At 55.3% G+C, this 26,214-nt stretch overlaps 1 protein-coding gene across 4 annotated transcripts in view; it reads right to left on the reverse strand.

The window, feature by feature from the left end:
- Positions 1-379: 379 nt before the first annotated feature.
- PTPRS (protein tyrosine phosphatase receptor type S) overlaps positions 380-26,214 on the reverse strand; it is an 89,363-nt gene continuing 63,528 nt past the window's right edge. Inside the window, exons 12-34 of one of the 4 annotated variants that reach the window (XM_030936668.1) lie at positions 24,854-25,047; positions 21,105-21,222; positions 17,786-18,394; positions 17,225-17,322; positions 16,099-16,352; positions 15,358-15,451; positions 15,037-15,252; positions 14,387-14,544; positions 13,853-13,864; positions 13,486-13,598; positions 11,783-11,830; positions 10,570-10,667; positions 10,360-10,483; positions 9,602-9,777; positions 9,401-9,520; positions 7,378-7,532; positions 7,007-7,292; positions 6,632-6,810; positions 5,767-5,893; positions 5,557-5,682; positions 3,115-3,269; positions 2,799-2,934; positions 380-1,720 (exon numbers count right to left, since the gene is read on the reverse strand). In XM_030936668.1, the coding sequence (XP_030792528.1) occupies positions 1,652-1,720; positions 2,799-2,934; positions 3,115-3,269; positions 5,557-5,682; positions 5,767-5,893; positions 6,632-6,810; positions 7,007-7,292; positions 7,378-7,532; positions 9,401-9,520; positions 9,602-9,777; positions 10,360-10,483; positions 10,570-10,667; positions 11,783-11,830; positions 13,486-13,598; positions 13,853-13,864; positions 14,387-14,544; positions 15,037-15,252; positions 15,358-15,451; positions 16,099-16,352; positions 17,225-17,322; positions 17,786-18,394; positions 21,105-21,222; positions 24,854-25,047 (3,665 nt within the window). In that variant the 3' untranslated portion in view covers positions 380-1,651. The remainder of the gene's footprint in view (positions 1,721-2,798; positions 2,935-3,114; positions 3,270-5,556; positions 5,683-5,766; positions 5,894-6,631; positions 6,811-7,006; positions 7,293-7,377; positions 7,533-9,400; positions 9,521-9,601; positions 9,778-10,359; positions 10,484-10,569; positions 10,668-11,782; positions 11,831-13,485; positions 13,599-13,852; positions 13,865-14,386; positions 14,545-15,036; positions 15,253-15,357; positions 15,452-16,098; positions 16,353-17,224; positions 17,323-17,785; positions 18,395-21,104; positions 21,223-24,853; positions 25,048-26,214) is intronic. The other 3 variants (XM_030936669.1, XM_030936670.1, XM_030936672.1) reach the window with 3 other exon arrangements.

Below are 26,214 nucleotides of genomic sequence, written 5' to 3' on the forward strand. Positions count from 1 at the left end.
AAATTCTTTTTTTTTGAGACGGAGTCCTGCTCTGTCACCCAGGCTGAAATGTGATGGCATGGTCTCGGCTCACTGCAACCTCCAACTCTTGGGTTCAAGTGATTCTCCTGCCTCAGCCTCCTGAGTAGCTGGGATTACAGGTCCCCATCACTGCGCCCGGCTAATTTTTGTATTTGTAGTAGATACGGTGTTTCACCATCTTGGCCAGGCTGGTCTCGAACCCCTGACCTTGTGATCCACCCGCCTCAGCAGTGTGTGGTCTCCAACAACTACTCCTCTGTTCACACAAGGAAATGAGATCAGCTCTCCAGGCCCCCACCGACCTCCACCCCGGGGATGAGACTGGACAGGCAGGGGTGCCACAAAGACTCCACAATGGGCCGGGGTCAGACGGTCTTCCTTTAATACAAAGTCGATATATCTACATACACGGGGGTGGGAAAACCGCCCGCTGCTTCCGCTGGAATAAACAGTGTTGAAAGTAACCGCAGATCTGCCCTTGTACAAAGAGAAACAACTCGCTTGCTCAGGGTGGGTAGAGGGGGTCCCGTCCTTCTGGTTTTGCTCCCAAACTGCCCCATAGTCCCAGGGGGGAAAGGGTCCCTGATGTGGGGCAGCACAGTCATACAGCCCCCGTCCCCGAAGAAGCAGGATCCTCTCCGTCTCCGTGGGGGCGGGAGACGGGGAGACAGCTCAGGCTCTCGGGGCGGGGGGGGAGGCACTGTCATCTCTCTTTTACAGCAGCGTCTCCCTCAACCGTACCCCGTGGGTTTGAACCCAACGCTGCTGGGTCCGAGCTCCCCCATGACCCTACCCTCAGAACTGTATTTGATATGTCTGAAAATTTAATTTATAAAAATGAAACAAAAAAGGGGGAAAAAAAGCCAAAAAAGAAAAAAGGGCATCCCATTCTTCTGTGGGCAAAGCAACTTTCTGATGGTAGAAAAAATAAGAAAAAGAAAAAAAGCAAGCCAAGGTACAGCCGTGGGCCCGTGTGCACGTTTGCGAACGTAACTATCAATCACACAAGGACGCTTTCTACAGTGAAAAAATAGACTGTCTTTGAACAGAATATGAATAAGCCAAAGTTGTTCTCTTTGAAAGTTGTTGACTGGCAAGTTTTTTGTTTGTTTCTCTTTAAAAAAAAATGGAAAAAAAATACACTATTTAAAAAAAAAGCGAAATGTCACGGGATACAGTTACACTGAGAGTTTTAAAAGAAAGCTGGATTCTGGTCCCAGCCCAGCGTCCCCAGGCTGCAGGGCGGGGAGGAGCCCCCGGGTCCTCCCACCACCGCTGGGGAGGACAAGGGGTCTGTCCGTGGTCTGTGCCCTGCCCTCCTCCGATTGTGGGGAGCACTCCTATTTGCTCACCGTTCCCCCCACCCCCCACCCCAGAATCTGGTTTTGGAATTGGAAGGAAAGGAGGAATGTGCCAAGTATTCGAAGGCGGCGGCCGGTGCCAGGGAGGTCGCTGGGGCGGCCGGGGCCAGTGGGGGGCCTGAGGGGCTGATGGTCCCCGGAAACGTTGCAGAAACGCAGCTGCTGCCGCCTCCTGCCCTGCCCACTGGGGGTCCAGGCCTCAGGAGGTCCACCCGGGAAGGGTAGAGGCATCCGGGGCCGGTGGTGTCAGGCCGGGGGGGACCATGGCTTTAGGTTGCATAGTGGTCAAAGCTTCCGAGGTACTCCAGTGCCGCCTGGTAACAGAACTGGTACTCATCCTGGGGAAGCAGAGGTGAACTGTTAGTACCTCCCCTGCTCTAATGCCTCCCAGGGCTCCCTATCGCCCTCAGGAGCAGGCCAAGCTCCTCAGCCCGGTGCGGGTCTCTTGCAGAAGGTCTCTTTGGCCCCCACAGCGCTCCCACAATGAAGTGAGCAATGCCACACCTCTGGCCTAACATAGCTACGTTCTTCACCTGGAAGGCCCTCTCCTCCCCTGTCTGCCTGGAGGCCCTATTCACCTTTTCATTTTTATTCATTTATTTTGAGACAGTCTCACTGTGTCACCCGGGCTGGAGTGCAGTGGCGCCATCTCGGCTCACTGCAACCTCCACCTCCTGGGTTCAAGCGATTCTCCTGCCTAAGCCTCCTGAGTGGCTGGGATTACAGGCATGCACCACCACACCCAGCTAATTTTTGTATTTTTAGTAGAGACAGGGTTTCGCCATGTTGGCTAGGCTGGTCTCGAACCCCTGACCTCAGGTGATCGCCTGCCTTGGCCTCCCAAAGTGTTGGGATTACAGGTGTAAGTTACCACATCCAGCCTCATTTCTATTTTTTTGTAGTGATGGGGTCTTGCTGTGTTGCCTAGGATGGGCTCAAGCGATCCTCCCACCTCGGCCTCCCAAAGTGCTGGGATTACAGGTGTGAGCCGCCACGCCCGGTCCCCCCACTCATCTTTTAAGACATAGCTGCTGCTCAGAACCCCCTCCACTGGAACATTCCCCTTGGAGCTAGGAGTCTGGGCCTCAGTTTCCTCATCTGTACATTGGTTGGACTTGAGGATCAGTGGTTCATGGCAGGGTCCAGGCTGAGCCACAGACTTGCTGTGACTTGGGGACTGCAATGAGCCCATCTCTGTCCACTCCAAGGGCTGCTTCTCAGCTCTGACCTTCAGCCGACTGTTGTGTTAAGAGGTTTACTGGTCCCCTTCTGGCGCGGGAGGGGTCTGTGGACCGTCTACCCACAATGACCCAGAGAGTCCCAGGTGGCTGTACTCATCTCACAGAGGAGGAAACTGGGGCTTAGGGCAGTCAGGGTGTGAGGCCAGGCTGCCTCCTCTCCCTGTCCCGTCTTTACCTCCGTCTGCACCATGGCCGGCCGCTGGGTTCGTAGCATCTTCACTGTCTGAAAGATGTCCACCACGCCTTCGTACCGCATCCGCTCCAGGACGATGCTAAGCGTGATGAAGACGCCTGTCCTGCCCACGCCGGCACTGGTGGAAGTCAAGTGAGCACAACCATTCAGGGGCAGGTGCTGGAGAGCCCTGATTTGACCACCTGATTCCCCAAGGACTCTTAACAGCCCAGACGGGACAGCCTAAGCTTGGGGCTGTCCCTACCAGGCCTCAGTTTCCCCAGCAGGGCCAAAAGCGGGGTCACTCGAGGGAGCTCACCTGCAGTGGACAGAGATGGGGCCGTCCTGACCAAACTGCTCCTTGGTCTTATGCACTTGGCCGATGAAGTCGATGAAACCCTCCCCCGACTTTGGCACACCCTGTTCCGGCCAGTCTGTGAACTGGAACTGCCGGACGGTCCGGGACTGGCCATCCTGGAGTGCAGAGAGCCCAATCTTGTTGTCAGTGTCAGCAGCCGCCATGGGGACTTTTTTTCTCCATCCTCCTTATCCTCACCCCCATTTTTTTTTTTTTTTTTTTGAGACGGAGTTTCGCTCTTGTCACCCAGGCTGGAGTGCAATGGCGTGATCTCGGCTCACTGCAACCTCCGCCTCCAGGGTTCAAGTGATTCTCCCGCCTAAGCCTCCCGATTAGCTGCGATTACAGGCATGAGCCACCATGCCTGGCCCTCACCCCCATTTTGTACACTCTCCGCCATTCATTCACCCTGATAACTTTCCGTCCTTCACAATCCAATGGTACTGCTTTCCACAGAGATGCTCCAACCTCATCCTCACCACTCCTCGCTACCCAGCTGTTCCTCTCCCCACATTTCCCAAACCCACCACATCCTGTGTGACATCCAGCACCTCCATCCTCCATCCTTCACCATCCAATAGTGCACCCAGCTCTGCCCTTCCCAGCGCCTATTCACCATGATCCTCTGTCATCTTCCACTCTGTGCCATTTCAGGGCCCTACAGCACAACTCCACTCCATCACTGTCCATAGCTCATCACTGATGACTCATCATCTACAACCCAATAGTGGCATCACCTTTCATCCTCCACCATCCAACACCATCTTCCACCATCCGATGATAGTGCCATTTCTACCACCCACTGCTGGTAACTCATCTTCTGTTACACAACAGTTCCATCCAACACCATCTTCTACCATCCACCACTGGCAACTCATATTTCACCACCCAAAATCATCCAACACTATCTTCCACAACCTATTGCCATTATCATTCATCCTTTGCCATCCAATGGTGCTGTTTTCCACCATCCACCACTGGTAACTCATTACCTTCTGCCATCCAACAGTTCCACCCAACACCATCATCTTCCATCATCTACCACCATCCCCTCTTGGTAACTCATCCCTAACCATTCAATGATGGGATCTTCCACTGACTGTCTTCATTTCCCACTACTCAACCATTCCTCTTTCCAGCCTCTTCCTACCACCCAGTGGTGCCATCCAACCACATCATTCTCTGCCATCTTCCATCCTTCACAACTCAATGGCGCCATTTTCCACCATCCATCACTAACAATTCACTCTCCACCATCCAAGGGTACCATCTTCCACTGACATTCTCTATTCCCCATCATCTACCTTGTTCTAATCCCATTCTCCACCATCAAAATGGTGCCATCCAAAATTGTTATCTTCTGCCACCATTTGCCATCCAATGTACCATCTTTCTCTGATGTTTTGCATTTTCCAAAATCTCCTTTCCCAACCCCATCCTTCCCTAATCTTGTACCACCCATTGGTTTATACCGTTGACTACTGATGGTTTACTGTCCTTTCTTAGTCAAAGTATTTCCCATCGATTTTCTCCACCCCCTGCTGGCCAAACATTCGCCCTCCTCCAATTCTGTCTTTCTCCATCCACCACTGATAAAGCATCATCCTTCACTGACCCAAACGTTACCACATTCCACTGACATTCTCCATCCTGTTATGCAAGTGTTCTTCTCTCCATTTCCAGATTCCAGCCCTCTAAGGGCACCATCCTGCACTGCTCGCAGCACGATGCCCAGTGATTGCTGTTCATTCAGCGGACTTCACCATCCTTTGGCGTCATCTTGGCCAACATTCCCCATCCTCTATCATCCCCTCACTGCATTCTCTACCATCATCGATCTTCCACCGCTAACTTGGATCCTTTGTCACCCAACAGGGCCACCTTCCACTATGAGTCTTCATCTGTTGCCACCTAATACGTGGCCTTTCTCCCTCCACCTGACAGTGTAGTCCTTCATTGAGCCAACACCATCCATACCCATCTCTCCTCACCCAACGGTGCCAATCCCCACCATCTGACTCTCCTTGTCCCCCATCTACCACCCATCACCCTCAATTCCTCAAGTCCCTTTCAGCCTTTAAATATCATCCTCCACAGGTGGCTGCTTCCAGGGGAAAGCCCCATTCATTTCCTTGAATATCATCCCCTGGGACCATGTTCCCTAGTGAGTGGAGACACTACAGGGTCAGCACAGAGACAAAACCCTGTCTTCCACCTATGTGGCGGTAGGAACAAGTGGCCAACTGGTCAGCTAACATTTCTCCTGATTCCTAGCACTTATCCCTAACCCTCGGCCTTCATATCCATCACCAAACAGGGCAGCCCTTTCCAGATCACCAAGGCAACAGCCTGTGGGGCCCAGTCTGGCTTCAGCCCCTCCCGCCAATCTGTCTCTAGACTCACCCGGGCATCTGTGACCTTGAACTCTCGCAGAATATACTGAGGCATGTTGTATTCTGCCATCGGATCTACCACAAAGTACTGGTAGCGGGCAGAGCGCTCGGCCGGCCAGTACTGGTGACACTTCTCCTGCAGACGAGAGGGTGGCCGTGGTCAGTGCTGTCTGAGCCACAGTCTGGTCCTCGCCCTTCCCCGCCGTGGTCCCTGGCTCACCCGGCCCATCTCCCGCAGCTTGGTCAGCATCACTACGATGGTCGAATTGTTCTCCCACAGCATGCGCCAGAAGTCTTCTGTGGTCTCTGCCAGCGGCCCCTGTGTCGCGATGTAGGCCTTTTGCTGCCTGCAGGCATGGGGTGTGTGAGCCCAGGGCCGGCGGGGAGACCCAGCGTGGTCCTCACCTGATGCTGCCCCGGGAGGGTCAGGACCAAGCCAGCAACAGCTACACCTACCACCCCAACTGCCTGCCAGGAATGGATGCCGTGTGCACCATGTCCCCTCCTGGTGATCCCATTTTGCATGCGGGGAAACCACCAGCCTCGTAACAAATTCAAATCCCTTGACAAAGCTGTGGGACTGTCCACTAACCTCTCCTGATTTCTTCCCTCCACCTCCTTCAAGGGCCACTGCCCTACTTTTAGCTGCTTGCATGGGCCCAGCTCTCAGCTCCGGGCCCTCGCACGTGTGGCACCCTCTGCCCGGAACACCCTCCCCTCTGTTGCCAGGATTTCTCAATCTCAGTGCTATTGATATTTGGCACTGGATTGTTCTCTTGGACAAGCAGTCCTGTGTACTGTAGGATGCTGGACCCCCAGTCAGTGCCGGTAGTAGTAATCATGACAATAAGAAATATCCCCAGGGTGTCAGAATTACCCCAGTGGAGAACCACTGATATAGAGGAACAGATGGAATCACATTATGGACAGCAGCCATCGGTTAAATATACATTTAAAGATGTATATTTAAACAGCTCAGGACTGCCAGTATCTCTCCAGCTCTGTCTCCCACAAGACTGGAGGCCTCTTGAAAGCAGAGATGGGGTCCTTCTGGGGCCCTGAGGTGAGAACGGTGTGACACCTACCTGTAGCCATCAATGAAGCTGGCGTTGATGTAGTCAGAGCCCTCCACACCCCGGATGGGCTGCAGACAGACCCGTGTACTCTCATAGGGCATGATGTTCACCAGGCGGTTCTTGAACTTGTTACAAGGCAGATTGGCACTGATGAAGCGTGACGTGTGGGCCTTGGAGTTGGCCAGCCGCTGTGGGGAGGAGGCGGCCAAGGGCCACCATTAGGATGAGGAAGGCTATGCTTTCAGCTGGAGCACCAATGGTGGATAGGAAGGTAGGGGCACCCTGCCGCCACCTTCTAGTCCCCATTGCTTGGGGCGAGCCTGATTTTCGGCTCTTTGGGCCTCCTCCCCACCCTGCCCATGGCAGCCTCCACCCCGCTGGCACCTTGAACTCGAGTTCCATGCCAGTGACGTGCTCGCCAGGCTCCACCTGGGCCAGCTTCTGGATGTAGGCATAGAGGCTGCGTGCCGGTACTTCTGTGTTGCCACAGCCCACGGCCTCCAGCAGGGCCTCGTGGATGAAGCTGTACTGGTCCTCCGTCTGCACCATATAGTTGCGCTGCGACCTCATGAGCGTCACGTGGCCATAGACATCGACCGTCTTCTCTGGCTTGATCCGCTCAAGCATGGCGTCAATGACGATAAAGCAGCCTGTACGGCCCACACCAGCACTGCGGGGACAGCCACGTGGAGTTCAGGGGCTGCTGGGCTGCCGAGGCCGGGGGAAGCGGATGGGGCAGAGTGGGGTGGACGTACCTGCAGTGAACCACGATGGGGCCGGCATCTGGTGGGTTGCAGGTCTTGACTCTCCGCAGGAAAGCCAGGAAGGGCGTTGGGTATTCAGGCACGCCGTGGTCTGGCCACGCCGTAAACTGGAACTGGCGGACCTCGCGTTTCTCACTGGAGCCATTCTGGGGACCACAAGGATGTCACCTGTCACTCTGGCTCACCCTGCAGCCCATGTGCTGAAAATGCCCAAATGGCTGGGCGCGGTGGCTCATGCCTGTAATCCCAGCACTTTGGGAGGCTGAGGTGGGTGGATTATCTGAGGTCAGGAGTTCAAGACCAGCCTGACCAACACGGTGAAACCCTGTCTCTACTAAAAATACAAAATTAGCCGGGCGTGGTGGTGCATGCCTGGAATCCCAGCTACTCGGGAGGTTGAGGCAGGAGAATCGTTTGAACCCAGGAGGTGGAGATTGCACCATTGCACCCCAGCCTGGGCAACAAGAGCGAAACTCTGTCTAAAAAAAGATGCCGATGTCTGCACCTCCCAGTCTCCATGTCCCTAAGTGCCTGACTTGGGCTCTAGCCGCCCCTGGACGTTTCCAAGTAGAGTCTTGTGTACTCTTCACACACAACATGGTCAACTGTATCTGGCCTTCGTCCCAAACCTGCTCCCCCATCTTAGCTGAAGGTGGCTCCAAATGGCTCCAACCTTCTGGGCACTCTGGCCACAGACTGAGAGTCACCCTTAACTCTCCCCTCTCGCATCTAACACCTCACCCAGGACTGTCGGCTCTGCCTTCAAAGTCTATCCCGATCTACCTGCTCCTCTTCTCCATGGAGGCCAACCTGGTCTAGAACTGTCACCACCCTCTTTGCCCCAGACCTTGGCTCCCACCCAAGCCCCCCCGTCTGTCCTCCCTGCAGCAGCCAGAGGGCACCTGAGTGCCTGAGTCAGATCTGGTCCCTCCTCTGCCCACAGCCCTCCATGGCTCCTGCCTCCCACACGGTCGAAGCCCAAGTCTTCCCCAAGGCCCACAGGATCCTGCACGACCTGCCCTCCCCGCTGTTCCTCTAACACGCCAGGCACGGTCCTGCCCCAGGGCCTCTGCATAGGCTACACTCTCTTACCTGAAATGCTCTTCCCCCACATTTCCCTATCATACCCTCTTCCAGGTCCCAGACACTGTTTTTCTCCTCTATTTTTCTCCTTCAACACGTAAACTTTCTTGACGTTTCATAGTCGTGGTCTGTGTCTTGTATACTAGACTGTTAAGTCCCCCAAGGGCAGAACGTTTTGTCTGTTTAGGTCCCTGTTGTGTGCTTGTGTCCAGGTTAGCGAATGAGACATAACACGTGCTTAATGTGTGTGACTGAACCAAGAATTCTCACTCACTCTTGTCCATGTACTCAGTTTTCTGGTACTTAGATCAAGCAGGTGCCTGATGGTGCAATGACCTGGCTGGGTGTTGGGGATACATCATGGTGCCAGTAGCGCCTCCCCTCCCCATTATAACAATAACAAATGTCCCCTGGATGGCAGAATTGTCCTAATTCAGAACCACAGATGGAGAAAAACAGATGGAACCACACTATGGACAGCAGCCGTCAGTTAAATACGTATCTAAAAGATCTTCTCCATCCCAGCCCTGACTTCGCAGGGCTGCCAGTATCTGTCCATCTCTGTCTGGACACTCCTTGAAGGCAGGGCTGGGGCCCTGCTGAGGCCCCATCATAGGCTCAAGCTGGGTGAGGCCAGAGGACAGTAGGCAAAGAGGACCTGGGGCATGAATAAAGGCAAGAGGAAATCAGGCTCATTGCTGAGTTGGGCTCTGCTGGCTTTGTCCTCCTGCCATGGGTGGAAAAAGCAGTGTCCTCTCTGAGCCTCAGTTTCCCCTTCCATGGAAGTGGGTTCCATGAGAATGAACTCAGTTTGGGTAGACACACTCGGCTTTCTCTCTGTCCTATGGGGAGTGCCCTGGGTAGAAGCTGGGGCCCTCTGCCTCCCTTCCAACACATTCCTCCATCTTCAGCCCCCCAGCCCAGGCCTCACCTTGTGCAGAGAGAATGTTCTGACGCAGAACGTGGCCAGCTCGATGGTGTCTAGCAACGTGACCTGGATGAAGCCGTAGGTCTCCGTGCCTCTGTTGGGCCAGTACTGATCACACTTGATCTAGACCGGGCAAGAAAATAGGCGTCAGCAAGGGCCAGGCTGGCCGGTGAGGGCTTGAGGGCTGTGGGGTCCAAGGCTCACCCGTGACTTCTCCTCCAGCCGCGTCATCATGACGATGGTGGCCGACCGCTGCTCCCACACCATACGCCAGAAGTCCCCAAAGGTCTCGGGCAGCGGCCCCTGCGTGGCAATGTACGCATTCTGACGCCGGTAGCCATCCACGTAATTGGCATTGATGTAATCACTACCCACGATGCCTGTAGCCGGGGCGAGAGGCCAGGGATCTGTGGGGGCTGTCTTGCCAGGTTGGCTCTGTCTGGCCAACCACTTCCTGGAAGTTCGCTCTGACTGCTCCCAGGTTGTCCCCGAGGTGACCATGGGACGTGTACTACACAGTTTCTCCCCGTCAGTGCTATCACCATTTGGGGCCAGATTGCTCTCTGTGGTGGGGCCGTTCTGGGCACTACAGGGTGCCAAGCAGCATCCCTGCCCTCCACCCACTCCATGCCAGCAACATTTCTTCCCCCCAAGATGTGACAATCAAAGATGTCCCTGGACACTGCCAAACATCCCCTGGGCAGCAGAACTGCTCTGATTGATCACAACTGGTGCAGAAGGAAAGATGAAGCCTTGTTAGAGACAGCAGCCATCAGTTAAATACATATCTAATAGAGCAGCCATCAGTTAAATACGTATCTAAAGATGCCCAGTGGCCTCCAGCTGGAGCTGGACCAGGTCTATGACCAGAATCAGGCCTCAGTGGCCAAGGGGAGACATGGGATCTAGCACTCTCTGTGCAGTGGGGAAGGGCAGGTTAAGACCAGGGGTCTCTGAGCTACCTTCAATGGGCTGGAGGATGACGCGGGAGTGGTCATAGGCGATGACGTTGGCGTACCGGTTCTTCGGCTTGTTCACTTCCAGGTTGGAATGTTCCCATGTGAACTGCTGTCCAGGGTCGATGGACTGGAGAGGAAGGGGAGGGCGTGGGTGTCAGGGTAGGTGCCTGTGAGGCCAAGGTGATGAGGGCGGGAGGTGGAGGGCGGGCTCACCTCATACTCCTGGGAGAGCTTGAGGCTGTCGTTGGCCTTGAGCCGCTCCGTGTGCTCTGCCATGTCTGCGATGGGGATTGGCGGGTGGCTAAGCATACCTACAGGATGGAGCAGACCCCGCCGGGGTTGGTCACTGGGGGGCCAGCCGGGGACTGGGGGGAAGGGGGTGCTCTACGTGTGAGTCTGCGATGGGCGAGCTGCGGTTAGAAGGGCGTGGCTGGGGTGGGGCTTGCAAGAGGGGAAGACTCGGGTGGCTCACGAAAGGGCTGGGACCCCAGGCCTAGGGGACTCTAAAGGCAGCAGGTTTGAGGCCGCTGCTCGGGGCAGAGTCTGATACCCCCTGGAGGGGCCTGGATCACAGTGTTGGCACATCCTGCTTCCTTCTGACCAGGCTGGGGGTGCAGGGGCTGGCAGAAGGGTCACCCCGGAGATGTCAAGCTCCCAGTGCCTTGAGCCAAGAAGCAAGTCTGTGGCACAGAAATTAAACGGCAGATGCAGCTGGCTGGGCTTTGGAAATAACTGTCCTTGGGTGGGCGACTGACACCCCTTACTGTCCCTCTGGGATCAGAGGCACTAAATCCTCTTCCAGGTAGAGGCGAGGGACTGGAGAGGGGTAACAGTATGTGTGCGTGTATGTGAGGGGAGTGAGGGGCCCCCACCTGTCCCCGTCCTTGTTTGGGGCAGGAGCAGGTGCAAGAAGGCCCTGGCCTGAGAGCTCTTATCCTTTCAAGCTCCCCCTGGATGGCTGCTGGAGGTGCTGGGTGTGGGCTCAATTCTCCCTGATATCTGGGTCTGCAGAACCCTGACCTCTCCTGGGACCTGTGTACCGGATGTTCAGCTCTCAGGTGGTTTCCAGGCCAATTGGCAACATCTGATGTTCTGAGCCTCTCATGTGTCCCCAGCTGCCCTGGGTGCCCCCCAAGAGCTCACATCTAAGGGGCCTGCCTACCACGTGGGCACGTCCTGGGTACATACGTGCCTCACCCACATCCCTGACACACACATACACACCACACACACAGCAGTAACACACAGCCACCTAAGGGCCCAATGGACCAACCCCCTGCCCTCTTCCAGGAGCCAGCACAGGACAGGTGGGCAAGGGCCGGCGGTGGGTGGGCGCGTGGACAGAGACAGGAGGTAGGATGGAGAAACCAAAGAGGAAACGAACAGGGGGGGCGAAAGGAAGCCAAAAACAGACACAGAAACTAACTTTCAAAGTGAAACCCCGGCTCCCTGAGGGGGCTCCTGAGGCCTGAATCTGCAAACAGCAAACAATAAATAAATGAAAACATGCAGGGGGTGGGGGGGGGGGTTCCACCTCTGCCTCCCCCACCCCTCACTGGCTGGCAGATGCAAAGAGCAGAGCAATGCGGACAACGTGGGGGACGTACAGCCACCTGGGCCTCCACCTGTGGACTCACGATAGCTGCTAACTGTGTACCCCTCTGGCTGGACACCAGTCAGTCCTGGTCTTGACCCGTCACTCTGGAAGGACTCCAAAGTGCTAGGTTCTTCTGTCTACAAATCCCCTCCCCCAGACCAGCCTGGCCTTGGGTCCCCTCTGTTGAGGTCAGCAGAGGGCATTCTGAGGAAGGAGGATGCAGGATGGTGAAGGAGAATCTGGGGGAGCAGGGAAAGGACATATGGGCCCATGCCATGAGCTTCAAGGAGGACAGCAGCCATCAGTTAAATGCACGTGTTGAAAATCCTTATTTGGATGGAAACAGAACAGACATAAGCTAGTCCAGAGACAGAAATGAAACGGGAGCACATTAGCAGTGAATTATGAAACTCTTCATGATCCCTTTACAAGACTGCAGCCATCAGTTACATGCACATTTAAAATCCTCGTTTGGCTGAAAAACCAAAGCTACATGAATCAGTACAGAGGTAAGAAAGGGAAGAGAACACACGAGGGGTGATACATGAGGCCCTGTATGATCCCTTTATGAGGACGGCAGTCATCAGTTACATACGAATGGTCAAACTCATTTGGATGAAAACAGAAGTGACACAAGCCAGTCCAGAGACAAGAAGAAGAAAGTACATCAGGAATGGCATGTGAGGCTGTGCATGAGGCTTTAAGGAGGACTAAAGACATCAGTTAAATATAAATGTTTAAAATCTCCGTTTGGTTGGAAAATAGAGTTGATATGAACCAGTTCAGAGATAGGAAGTGGAGACTGGTACAGTCGGAAGGACAGATGTAACCAGGCTGTGAATCCATAAGGAGAATAGCAGCCATCAGTAAAATGAAAAATTTCTTACTTGGTTAGAAGCAGCTGGCATGAACCCATGAAGAGGGGGGTGATGGTGGAGTTTGTGAATCATACATGGAAATGATCAAGGATAAGACTTTGATTCAGTTCTCCTTGACTGGCAGGTGACTTTATAGGGAACTGTAAAGAGGCATGAGCCCCAGCACCCATGGTGGCAAGAGGTACAAGGTGTGGGGCAGGTATAATTTCTGTACCTTGCTAGGGATATATCCCAAGGGAGTGTGGAAAATGGCTGAGGGCAAACCTTAACTCTCACCACTGAGGAACATTAAAACTAGAGAGATAAACAGAAGAACAGCTCTTTCTGCCCAAAGAAATGAGGGGTAGTTTTGTGTTTTCTCCGTTTTTTTTTTTATTTTTATTTTTAAACATCTTCTTTAGGCTCCTGAAGAGGACAGTAGGCATCAGTTAAATGTTAACTTAAAAAGGTCTCACTTGGTTGTTAAGCAGAACCAACCTATGAGTTCCAAGCCCAGATCCACGTAGGGTGGGAGGTATCTGGGAATCAAGAATGTGGCTGCACCAAGCATAGTTCAGAGGGGGCCAATGAGGGGCCCCCAGGGTGGCAGCTACTGCTTCTCACCAGCTATCTCCCCTGTTGGCGGTATCCCTGGTACCAGGAATAAGTACATACCTGGAGTCTGGAAGTTAATGCGTCTCATTTCCACAGGGTCCTTGGGGTGGTGAGGGGCGAGGTCAGCATTGTTCAGGAGGCATTTGGTGCGAGGTTCTGAGTCCTTGCGTTTACTTTAGGAGAAGCAAGCAGAACAGTCCAGTTAGTACTGGCACATGTTCATGTGTGAACACAGTTCAGGCCCCAGGAATGTGTGGTAGGAAAAGAACTGTATACCCATATGACTGGGGTTTCCAGGACCAAGTACAGATACATGTACAAGCTGTGGAGGCAGCCAGACATCCCCTCTCCCGTGGGCACAGTATCAACCCATTCCCTGTCCTCCTCTTCTTGCCTGAAGCCTCCAGGGGGTAGGGCTGGTTCTTACCTGTCAGGTTTGCTGTTCCCGAAAGCAGACACAGGTGAGAAGGAGGGAAGAAAAGAAAGGTGAGGGTGTGCTGGCCACAAAGGGCTTGTTCTATGACTCTCAGTGGCTTCCTTAACCTCCCTGAGCTTTGGTCTCCTCTGGAAACTGGCGTCCCTCTTTCTTGTTTGTCCCCCTGCCTATCGATACCACAAGGAGGCTTATCTCAGCCCTCCCTTTCTAAGCTGGGACCATGCCCCACGGGGCCACTACAACTGCTATCCTCATTGAACTTGGATTCAGGCAGCCTCTACCCCAAATCATCGTGCGGAGGTGAAGATAGGGGTTAACAGGAGAAGACAAGCCACTGGCCTGCTTTGAGCCCTAGCTCTGCCATTCCCATGCTGTGTGACCTTGATCAAGTGGCTTAACCTCTCTGAATTTCGATTTCCCCACGTGTACAACAGAGACCCTTAGTGATGATTCTCTGAGACAAGTCCTCCCTCCTTTTCCAGGAAGCCCTCCCTGCTGTCAAGTCAGGGAGGACATAGGGCTTACTTCTTGTAGAGCAGGATAGCAATGACAATGCAGATTATGAAGACCACGGCCAGCACAGGCCCAATCACCCAGATAAGCCCCTCCTCGCCATCCACGATGGGCTGGGGGTCCGGGTTATCCAGCTGGAAGGGGTCTGAGAAGGGACTGGCTGCAAAAGTCTGCAGGGAAAGGGGGGGTCTCCATCAGTGTCCACCCTCCTTGCAGTGGCCAGATAGGTCTTTCTCAAACACAAACCCATGTTTCTCCCCTGCTTTAGATCCTCCTATATTCCTAGAACCTTGACCCTGGTGGCCCACATGACCTGGTCCCAGCCAGTCTTTGCTCTCCCCATTGCCTTCTCTGCTCCAGCCACTCTGAAATCCTTTCTGTACCTCCCAAACCTTTGCACATGCAAATCCTGGGATGCTTTTTCTTTGTTGAACTCCTACTCACCTCTCAACGCCCCAGACCTTGGAAGGTCTCTTCCTCTTAAGAAACCTTCGTTTCAGGATCCTTCCATTCCCAAGTCTTCCCCACTGCCCAGCCCTGACCACAGGGAGCTGCCTGTCACTGACCACAGAGGATCTGCCTCTGGTTTTGAGGTCAAGGCCCTGGGAAATGGGGTCTGCCTCATTCAGAGGTGTGTCTGGCAGACACCATTCAGGACTTACAGGCTCACTCTTCTGAAGCACAGCAAGCACAAAGAGGACATAGCGGTGGCCGGGCTCCAGGCCCCGGTTATCGAAGCCGCCATACTGCTTCTGGTCGCCGGGATGGAAGGTGGGTGGCAGCACAGAGAAGCGAGCTGCGATATAGGGCCGGGGCACCTCCAGCTGACGCGAGTGCCGCAGGCTGCGCCTCTGTAGCCGTGAGATGTCCTGGATGAGCTGCGGGAACAGAGTCATGGGTGGCTCAGAGCTCAGCAAGGAGCAACAGAGCACGTGAAAGCTGGGACATATCTGGGCCCTGCAGGTTTGGCCCCAGGCCCTCACCTCCTCCAGATCCATGTCCTCCGGGCTACCCAGTGGGGTCAGGAATTGGCCTCCACGAGACTTGCGCAGTGGCACCATCACAATGAAATAGCTCCTGTAGGGAGAAGGGTAAGAGTCAAAGGGGGCCGTCGATAGGGATGACCAAGGGATGCTACATGGGGGCAAATGGGGGAGGCTGTTTCTCTGACTCTTCCCTTCTGTTCATACAATGAGCCTATTCCCCTGTGCCCCATCCACAAATGCCACAGTTGCTGACTCAGGCCTCCAGGCCTTGGATCATGCTGTACTTTCTGCCTAGAAGGCTTACTTCATGTAATTCTCATTATTGAACTCCTATACATCCTTCAAAGCCCCAGCTTCAATACCCACATAGCCTTGTAGCCCTTAAATCTTCTCTGCCTCTGAGGCAGAGTGCTCCTCTCCCCACTGGGGACTCTCAGCTTTGCCTCCCCACCAGTTGGGAAGCCCAGATCCAAATCCTTTCAGGGACCCTAGTATTACCCAGTGGAGGGTCAGGAATATAGGGTATCAGGAAATGATGGAAGAGCAGACACAGGGCACATTTACTGACAATGGCCCATGGAAAGCACTGAATCTTGGACGACCCCATGAACTGGGGCTGATAGGGTCTGTGTTTCATAGACAAGGAAACTGAGGCACAGAGAGGGCATATGTCTTGCCCCAGCCACATAGCAGGCTGATGGGGGTGACAAGGAACCCAGAGTATGGGGGTGAGCATACTGGACAGGCACGGGGCTCTGGCCGTCAGGAAGATACACCATGATGAAGCCGTCGGCGTCGGGCTTGGGGGCAACGCTGGGCTTGCCGTTGAGCAGGTTGAAGGCGGTCCAGGCAGTGACTGTCTGCTGGAGGCCACCCAGGCTGCTGCCACGATTGGTCAGCACAAAGTTATAGAAGGTGTGGGGCTTGAGGTGTGTGATGAGCTTCTTGGTGGTGCGGCCATCCACATCCAGTGTGAGCCCGTTGTACTGGATCTGTGGACCAGGGCTAGCTCAGCAGGGTCTGGTGGGCTCAACACCTGCCCGTGGATTGAGCCCCAGCTCCAGGCTGAGTTCCCCACCCTGACTGAGCTCTGATCCCACTGAACCCTGACCCTAGGCAGAAATCCAACATTGACTGATCCCTGATCCCAGGCTGAGTCCCCAACTCTGACTGAGCCCCAACTCACTGAACCCTGACCCCAGATTGTGCCTAAATTCCAGCTGAGCCCTGACCCTAGGTGGAAAACCACTTTGACTGAGCCCTGATCCCACGCTGAATCCCCAGTCCTGACTGAGCCCCAATCCCACTGAACCCTGAACCCAGACTAATCCTGAATTCCAGCTGAGCCCTGACCGTAAGTGGAAACCTACCTCTGAGGTCTGATCCTAGGCCAATTCCTGATCTCAGACTGAATCTCAATCCCAGGCTGACCTCCGATCCCAGACTTGGCAACAACTCCAGACTAAACTCTGACCTCAGGCTAAGTACCAACTCTGAGTCCCAATCTTGACTATGCTTCAGTCCCAGCTGAGCCATGATCTAAGGCTGAGCCCCAACTCTGATTTCCAATATGGACTAAATCTTAATCCCAGACTGAACCTCAGTCCCAGCTAAGTCACAATCCAAGGTTGAGCCCAACACTGATGCCCAATATTGACTGAACCCCAATCCCAACTGACCTCAATTCCAGCTGGGCCCCAAGTCTGATTCCCAGTATTGACTAAGCCTCAATCCTAGCTGAGGCCCATCTCTGACTGAGCCCTGATCCCTGACTTCACACCAACTCCAAACTGAGCCTTAACCCCTGCTGAACTACAATCCCTGACCCTGCCTGCCTGTCTGTCTGCTAGCTGGGCAGTCGCACCTTGTACGGGGTGGGCGAGTTGTAGTTGTCCGGGAACTCCCAGCTGAGCAGAACCGATGTCTTCATGATCATTTTCACCTTGAAGTTCTTGGGCGAGACTGCCAGGGAGGTGGCCGAGCAGGGAGAGAGCAGAAGAGAGGCCCCGTGAGTGCCTGGCACTGGGCGGCGTGAAGCGGGGTGGGGTGGGGCGGCCCAGGCGCTCCCTGTCGTCCGCTGTGCCCATGCCCACGGCCTTCCTGCCTGGCCCTGGCCCGGCCCTGCCCTGTCCTGTCCCAAGTCCCTGCTTCGGGAGACGGCGCGGCTGCAGAAGCTGCAGAGAGAAGGTGGAGGAGGAGGAAGAGGGGGGAGGGGAGCAAGGGGGGGGCGGTGGGGGGCGGTGGTGCCACCGAGGCACGTCCCACCTTTGCCAACGCCGGAGCCTCGGGGTCCGGACTTGCCTTGAGTGACCACGAGGAAGCAGAAAAGTGACCACTTACCTGGGCAGGGGAGAGGGAGGGGGCTGGGGTGGGGGTGGGCGCGAGGCCCAGTCCGGCTCTGGTGCAGGGGTCGCCGCGCGCCTACCTTGGTCCCGCAGGAACGTCCGGTAGCGGACGGGGGGGCTGAAGGGGCCAGGGCCCCGGCGCGTGTGGGCTCGCACTTGGAGGTCATAGGCCGTGTCGGGCTTCAGGCCCTGCAGCGTGAGCGCGTTCTCCGCGCCCGGCTCAGCCGCCGCCGGCAGCTCGGTCTCTCGGGCAGGGCCCAGGGCGCCGGCCTCCCGCACGGCCACCGTGTACTTGACGATGGCCCCGTTGCGCTCGGCGGGCACGGGTGGCAGCCAGCGGAGAAGGACGGTCCCGGCCGAGGCGTTGCCGGCCGCCTCCAGGATCTGCGGGTGGCCACGGGGCGTGTCCTCTGGGATGCTCAGGACCTCGGCCGCCTCCTCGCCCAGGCCGCCGCGGCTACGGGCCGCCAGCCGGAACACGTACGTGGCCCCCTTGTGTACGCCTGACGCCGTGTAGCGGTCCTCGGAGGGCGGGAACTCCAGGGTGGCCAGGGGCGTCGAGTCCTCGCGGCCAAACTGCAGGCGGTAGCCCAGCACCTGGTCCTCCGCGGTGCCGGCCGGGGGCTCCCAGCGTGCTAGGAGGCTGCCCTCAGGGGTCTGCTGCACCGACAGGGTTGGGCGGCCCAGCACTGCGGGGATAGAGGGCAGGTGTCAGGGTCCCAGCACCATCCGTCGGCCCAGGGGCACAAGGTGGGGTTGTATTTTTAATTCTTTTCCTTTAATATAAGTTTTTTTTGGGTTGGGGGTCTTGCTCTGTCGCCCAGCCTGGAGTGCAGTGGTGAGATCACGGTTCACTGCAGCCTCGAACTCCTGGGCTCAAGTGAGCTTCCTGCCTTGGCCTCCCAGAGTGCTAGGATTATAGGCCACTGCACCCAGCTGGGGTTATTTATTTATTTTTTTGAGACAGAATCTTGCTCTCTCTCCCAGGCTGAAGTGCAGTAGCCCCATCTTGGCTCACTACAAGCTCCGCCTCCTGGATTCAGCATTCTCCTGCCTCAGCCTCCTGAGCAGCTGGGATTATAGGCATGCACCACCACACCCGGGTAATTTTGTATTTTTAGTAGAGACGGGGCTTCACCATATTGGCCAGGCTGGTCTTGAACTCCTGACCTCAGGTAATCCACCTGCCTCAGCCTCCCAAAGTCCTGGGATTACAGGCATGAGCCACCGCGTCCAGCCTGGGGTTGTGATTTTTTAAAAGTGGATCTCAAGGCTGGGTGCGGTGGCTCATGTCTGTCAGTAATCCCAGCACTTTGGGAGGCTGAGATGGGCAGGTCATTTCAGGTCAGGAGTTTGAGACCAGCCTAGCCAACATGGTGAAACCTGGTCTCTACTAAAAATACAAAAATTAGCTGGGTATGGTGGTGCACGCCTGTAATCTCAGCTACTCAGGAGGCTGAGGCAGGAGAATCACTTGAACCTGGGAGGTGGAGGTTGCACAGAGCCGAGATCGCATCACTGCACTCCAGCCTGGGTGACAGAGCAAGACTCTGTCTTAAAAATTAAAAAAAAGGGCCGGGCGCGGTGGCTCAAGCCTGTAATCCCAGCACTTTGGGAGGCCGAGACGGGCGGATCACGAGATCAGGAGATTGAGACCATCCTGGCTAACACGATGAAACCCCGTCTCTACTAAAAAATACAAAAAGCTAGCCGGGCGAGGTGGCGGGCGCCTATAGTCCCAGCTACTCGGGAGGCTGAGGCAGGAGAATAGCGTAAACCCAGAGGCGGAGCTTGCAGTGAGCTGAGATCCGGCCACTGCACTCCAGCCCGGGCGACAGAGCGAGACTCCGTCTCAAAATAAATAAATAAAATAAATAAATAAAAATAAATAAAAAAAAGGTCTCAAGAAAGCCTCACTTAAGAAACAAAGACTTGAAGGAAGAAAGAGGGGAACCACGAGAAGATCTGGGGGAATCGTGCTCCAGGAAGAGGGAATGGCCCATGTAAAGGTGCAGAGCTGGCACTGGACTAGCGGCACATAAGGCACAGTGAGGAAGTGAGGACTCAGAGACCCAGTAAAGGAAAATATTGATATGTGCTGCAGCAGGTCCTCCTCCTTCCATTAATAAGGCAGCCATCTCCTGCCTTGTTTATTGGGCCCTTGCTCAGGCACCTGCCCAATACCCATGGGACATAAAGACATCCAAAATCCCGCCCCTGCTCGTGCCGAGACAGGTTACGGGGTCAGGCAAAGAAGGGGGAAAGCTGGGCTGTATACATGAAAATGGACTTCTCTACTGCAGGACTTATCAGGGCCTTTAACGGACTGCTATGAATACCCAGGGTGGTGGGGAGAGCAGTGTATGCAGTGGGTTCTGCTTAGCAAACACAGCTCTAATACAATGTCCCTGAGAGAGGAGGGAAATGCCCTGCCAGCTAAAAGAAGGGAGGGAGAGATCACGGGAGGCTGCCTGGAGGAGGCAGCATTAGAGCTAGATACTGGAGGATGCAGACAAGGTGGGCAAAGGGAATAGTGTGGACAAGGACAGGCACTGTGTCCAGCTGGGAGGCCTGAAAGGTGGGGTACACAGTCAGTGGTGTGGCTACAAGGGTCCCCAAGGAGAGGATAGGTGTGGGGACTGGGATGGAGGCCACAGAAGCCCGCTGATTGCTCCTAATAACCCAGAGCTTGTTCCGTCCAATCCACTCCCCGAGTCTTTCTCTGAGCCGTGCCCTCTGCCCGATGTACCCTCCTCTCACATCTTCACAGCAGTCTCTTTTTCTTAATTCAGCTCCATTTTGGCTGGAAAAAAAAGCCAGCCCCTTGGGGATGATGGAAAGGATAATGGAGGGGCTAGAAGGGGAAACTGAGTCAGGGCCACCAACAGAAAGGTGGCTTCCTGGTGCAGTGGGGGAAGACAGGTGTACCACCCTGAAATAACCACCAAGCCGGGGCGATCAGAGCCCGGAAGGCGGAAGCACAGGGGACGAGGGGGCCCAGAAGGATCAAGATTGTGGGATGAGGCAATCAGGGAAGGCTTTCTAAGGGAGGTGTATCTTGAGCTGAGACCTAAAGGCAGAGGAGGAGCCAACCAGCAGGAGAAGGGGTATTCTGGCAGAGGGAACAGCCCAAGTAAAGGCTGAGAGGGCAAAGGGGTCAGAGGTGGCTGTTAACTGTTTCTGTCTGGTGGGGGACAGGAAGTAAGTGACAAAGGAGGCGGGGGCGGGGGGCCACGCTGGGCCCTGGACACCCGCCTGAGCGGCCCTCACACCTGTCTCACTGTTCCTGCTGCCTGGTGTACCCTCTGCCTGCCCTTGGGAGCTCAAGGACTCTGGATGCATGCTCTGGTGCCAGTGGGGGCAAAGGGGCCGTGGGTGGGGGGTGGGTGGGTCACATACCTGCTCCCTTGGTCACAACCACCTTGGGTTTGCTGCGAGCGCCATCGCCCTTCATGGTGTAGGCGGCTACCGTGATGGAGTACGCGGTCTCAGGCTGCAGGTTTGTGATGACCATCTCCTGCGGGCAGGGCGAGGGGTCAGCACCATGGCTGGGGCTGGGAGCAGCCCTGCCCACCCCCACTCCCTGTGCTGAGATCAAGCAAGGAGGATGCAGGGCCCGAATCATGGGCGGAGACGTGCACACAAGCTCATGCAGAGACCAAGACATGTGGCATGGCCATGCTCAGAGGGTACATGCAACAACCCAGCCCACTGTCGCTTGCCAGGACCAACTGGGTCCTCTCTGCTCTGTTCCCCTCACTCCCGCCATCACCCGACAGTCTGTCCTCCCCACAGCAGCCAGAGGGCGCCTGTGAGCACTGGAGTCAGGGCCTGTCCCTGCTCTCCCCACAGCCCTCCATGGCTCCCACCCCTTTTGGGGTCAAAGCCCAAGTCTTCCCTGTGGCCCCAAAGGGTTCTCCTTGCTGTTCCTCCAATGCACCAGGCACAGCCTGCCTCAGGCCCATTGGCACTGGCCTTCCCCTCTGCCTCTACACCCACTGGTGTGCTGGAGGTATCCTGTACCAACTGGTTAAATTTTCAGGAATTTTGTGAGCCACTTATGAAACAGAGCTGTAATTAAAAATTAAACTGTATAAGGCCGGGTGCAGTGGCTGACGCCTGTAATTCCAGCACTTTGGGAGGCCAAGGCAGGAGGATCACTTGAGGTTAGGAGTTTGAGACCAGCCTAGCCGACATGGTGAAACCTCATCTCTACTAAAAATACCAAAAAAAAAAAAAAAAAAAAAAAGCCAGGCGTGGTGGCCCATGCCTGTAGTCCCAGCTACTCAGGTGGCTGAGGCAGGAGGATCATTTGAACCCAGGAGTTGGAGATTGCAGTGAGCCAACATGGTGCCACTGTACTCTAGTCTGGGTGACAGAGCGAGACTCTGTCTCAAAAATAAACAAACTGTGTAAACTTACAATCAACTAAGTTATACTGAAAGCAAAAGCAATAAATACAGCAAACCCACCCTTTCTAGTTATTGCAATATGGTTTCTGTTATCTCTTTGGGTATCTGTATGGTTACTGCTTTGAGATCATCTCATCTATTGCATCTGTAGAGTAGAAATACACGATGATGAGCTACCCACCTCCCAGGTAGCTTGAAATTGACATGGTGGGAAGTATTTACACCACGGAAATGGTCAAATGCTACAAAATAGGACTGCCCCCTTCTGCCCACCCAGAGAGCTGATTTTTACTTTTCTCTCTTATTGAGACAGGGTCTCACTCTGTGGCCCAGGCTGGAGTGCAGTGTGTAATCATAGCTCACTACAGCCTCGACCTCCTGGGTGCAAGTGATCCTCCCGCCTCAGCCTCCCAAGTAGCTGGGAATACAGACGTGCACCACCACACGCCTGGCTAATGATTATATTTTTTGTAAAGATGGGATCTTGCCATATTGCCCAGGCTGGTCTTAAATTCCCACCTGCTTCTGCCTCCCAAAGTGCTGGGATTACAGGCATGAGCCACTGTGACTGGCTGAGAGCTGATTTTTAAACATTTATCTCACCGTCTAAAACCCCATACCCACCACAGCTATAACCATTTTTTGTTTTTGTTTTTTGAGATAGAATTTTGCTCTTGTTGCCCAGGCTGGAGTGCAATGGCATGGTCTCGGCTCACTGCAATCTCTGCCTCCTCGGTTCAAGCAATTATCCTGCCTCAGGCTCCCAAGTAGCTGGGATTACAGGCACGTGCCACCACGCCTGGCTAATTTTGCATTTTTAGTAGAGACAGGGTTTTACCATGTTGGTCAGGCTGGTCTCGAACTCCTGACCTCAGCTGATCTGCCCGCCTCAGCCTCCTGAAGTGCCAGGATTACAGGCGTGAGCCACTGTGCCCAGTCGATGTGTGTTTTGTTCTGATTTAACATCCCTCTCACTAGAGTATGACTGTTAGGGAGGAGGGGCTCTTGTCACTACCACATCCTCGGCATCTAGCATATAGTAGGTGCTCAATAAATGACTACTCGTCCAATGAATGACAGCACAGAACACTTCTGGGCACACGGACTTGTATAACACCTGCGCACATGCTCACAGCATCGTGTGTTCCCGTGTCTGCAAGCACACAACCCCCTTAGCACAGGCCGGCATGCCTGGGAACTGTAGGGCGGACCCAGGCCAGGGGGACAAGGAGGGGTGATGGGGATGCACAAACAGGGTCTCCTGCCCCTGAGCCTCACAGTCCATCCCTCCCAGGGTCTCTGCGGGAAGAGCAGGGCTGGAGCCCAGGTAGGAACATTCCCTCTAGATCCAGTGTGGGTGAGACATGGGAGGCATCGGAGCATGTGGGACCAGTGCCTGTTTGGTTATTAGAGACGGGGTCAGCCAGGCCCAGTGGCTCGTGCCTGTAATCCCAGCTACTTGGGAGGCTGAGGCAGGAGGGCAGCTTGAACCCAGGAGGTGGAGGTTGCAGTGAGCCGAGATGGCGCCGCTGCACTCCAGCCTGGGCAATAGAGTGAGACTACACCTCAAAAAAAAAAAAAAAAAAAAAAAAAGGCAGGATCTCCCTCTGTTGACCAGGCCGGACTGCAGTGGCGCCATTTTGGCTCCCTGCAATCTCCGCCTCCCGGGTTCAAATGATTCTCCTGCCTCAGCCTCCTGAGTAGCTGGAATTACAGGCACCCACCACCACACCAGGCTAATGTTTTCTATTATTAGTAGAGATGGGGTTTTGCCCTGTTGGCCCAGCTGGTCTTGAACTCCTGACCTCAGGTGATCTACCTGCCTCGACCTCCCAAAGTGCTGGGATTACAGGCATGAGCTACCATGCCCGGCCAAAGGACCAGTGCCAATTTAATATCAGACTTGGGGTTCTCAGCAGAGGCTGGTGCTCCCATTTTAGGGGCAGGGAGATAGCCCAGAGAGAGGCAGCAACTTGCCCAAAGTCACACAGCAATTCCTCTCTGGTTTAAAGCATTGTGGGGTTGTAACCAGGGTATCATAGACATCCTTCCCCACTCTGGCCCTGCTGACAACCTCTTATCACCCGGGGGCCAGAATGAAGAGGACAATATGTCCAGAGAGAGGCATTTCCAGGTCAGATAGGGCTGAAATGAGTGACATTAAAGGCTGGGGCTGGGTCTAACAGGAGAGGAGACATACTCACAGGAGGAATGACTAAGGGCAGGGGAAGGACCCAGGAGGCCTGATCCCCGCCAACGGCAGGAGCCATCAGGGTGAGAGGGTTTCAGGGATGCCCCTCAGGTCCTGGTGCTCAAGCCACCCCTTGGGTCTGCACCCTGGGGCGCACGGTGGTCAGAGTATCCCATTTCCCTGGGGCAAACACCAAGGCTGGGCGCTCCAAGAGGTAATGGGGGCGCGAAGGGCGCACGGGAGGGCCCAGAGGAGGAGACCCTTTTACTATTGATAATAAGGGACGAGCAGGAGTCACAGCACAGCACGGCCCGCGGGAAGCGCACAGTAGTGGGTGGGTGGCCAAGCGCGCTACTTACATATTCGGCCGTGTCATCCGTCTCCCACTGAGCGCGGGAGGAGGCGGCAGGGGAGAGAGGAGGGAGGTGAGCGGGGGAGGCCAGAGATGGAGAAAGAGATGGAGAAAGAGAAGCAAAGGTGGGGGGAGCGCGGGGGAGCGCAGGGGCCCGCCCCCGCCCGGAGCCCGTTCCCGGCCCCCCGCCCACCTGGGCATCGGCCAACATGACGTCCTTGATGCGCGGCGGCCCGCGGGCCTCGGCGCCCTCCATGCGCACGTAGTGGACCTGGTAGCCGCGGATCTGGCCGTGCTGCCGGCCGGGCGCGGGCGAGCGCCACAGCACGCGGATGGCCGTGGCGTTGAGCGCCTCCGCCTCCACCTTCCGCGGCGGCGCGCTGGGCACTGGCGGGCGGGAGGGGAGGGGAGGGGCGGGCGGGACCGTTACCAGGGCGCCCGGCCCTGCCCCGGGCAGTGCCACTGTCCGATTCCAGGATGCCGAGTGGCTGCCGGTGAATAACTGGGCGCTCTTAGCGCTCACCACCGGGCGGGAGGACATGGCCTCCTTCATACCCCCCACAGCCCTAGGAGGGGCCCCTGAGGGTGCGCCCCATGGACCCAGGCTGCCCCCCAGAGTCTAAACCACCTTCCCAGGGCCTCCAGACACCCTCTTCTTCGCCCTACACTGCTTCCATCCTCATCATAACCCTGCAAGATTGGGAGTCCTGCCATTCTCATTTTACATTTGGGGAAACTGAATCCCAGAAATTCGATTCTGTGATCACAGCCTTAGCAAGAGGCGAAGCCAGGATTTGCACCAGGCGGTCCAGCTGTATGCTCCTAAATACCCAAGCAGGCAGGTGGCCCACTTGGCACTCAGGATCTTTTTCAGCCACCCCAGGGTTTGGCAAAAAGAAGATCTGTTTCATTTCTTTTCTGGGCTTAGGACATAATGGGGCTGTCCAACGAAAGTTTCAGGCAAATGACTCAGAAAAAAAAAACCAGGTTCCCAGGACCAAGAGGCTGCAGTTCTTTGAGACAGGCTCTCTTACTCTGTCACCTAGGCTGGAAGGCACTGGCAGGATCACAGCTCACTGCAGCCTTGAACTCCTGGGCTTAAGCGATCCTCTCACCTCAGCCTCCCAAGTAGCTACAATTACAAGCCTGTGCCACCATACTCAGCTAATATTTTTTGTAGAGATGGGGTCTTACTCTGTCACCCAGGCTGGAGTGGAGGGGTATGATCATAGCTCACTGCAGCCTCGAACTGCTATGCTCAGCAGTCCCCCCACCTCAGCTTCTTGAGTAGCTGGGACTACAGGTGCATGCCACCATGCTTGGCTATGTTTAAAAAAATTTTTTTTGGAGGAACGGGGTCTCACTATGTTGCCTAGGCTGGTCTCAAACTCCAAGACTCATGATCCTCCTGCCTTGGCATCTCCGAGTGCTGGGGTTACAGGCATGAGCCACTGTGCTTGGCTGAGAAGTTGCCATTTTATTGGGAAAGGTGTCTGTCATTTCTCTCCATGATCTAGGCTTCGACCATGTGAGTCCAAGCTAGGACCACTGCCT

The sequence above is a fragment of the Rhinopithecus roxellana genome, chromosome 8 (assembly GCF_007565055.1).
Source record: "Rhinopithecus roxellana isolate Shanxi Qingling chromosome 8, ASM756505v1, whole genome shotgun sequence".
Lineage (NCBI taxonomy): Eukaryota > Metazoa > Chordata > Mammalia > Primates > Cercopithecidae > Rhinopithecus > Rhinopithecus roxellana.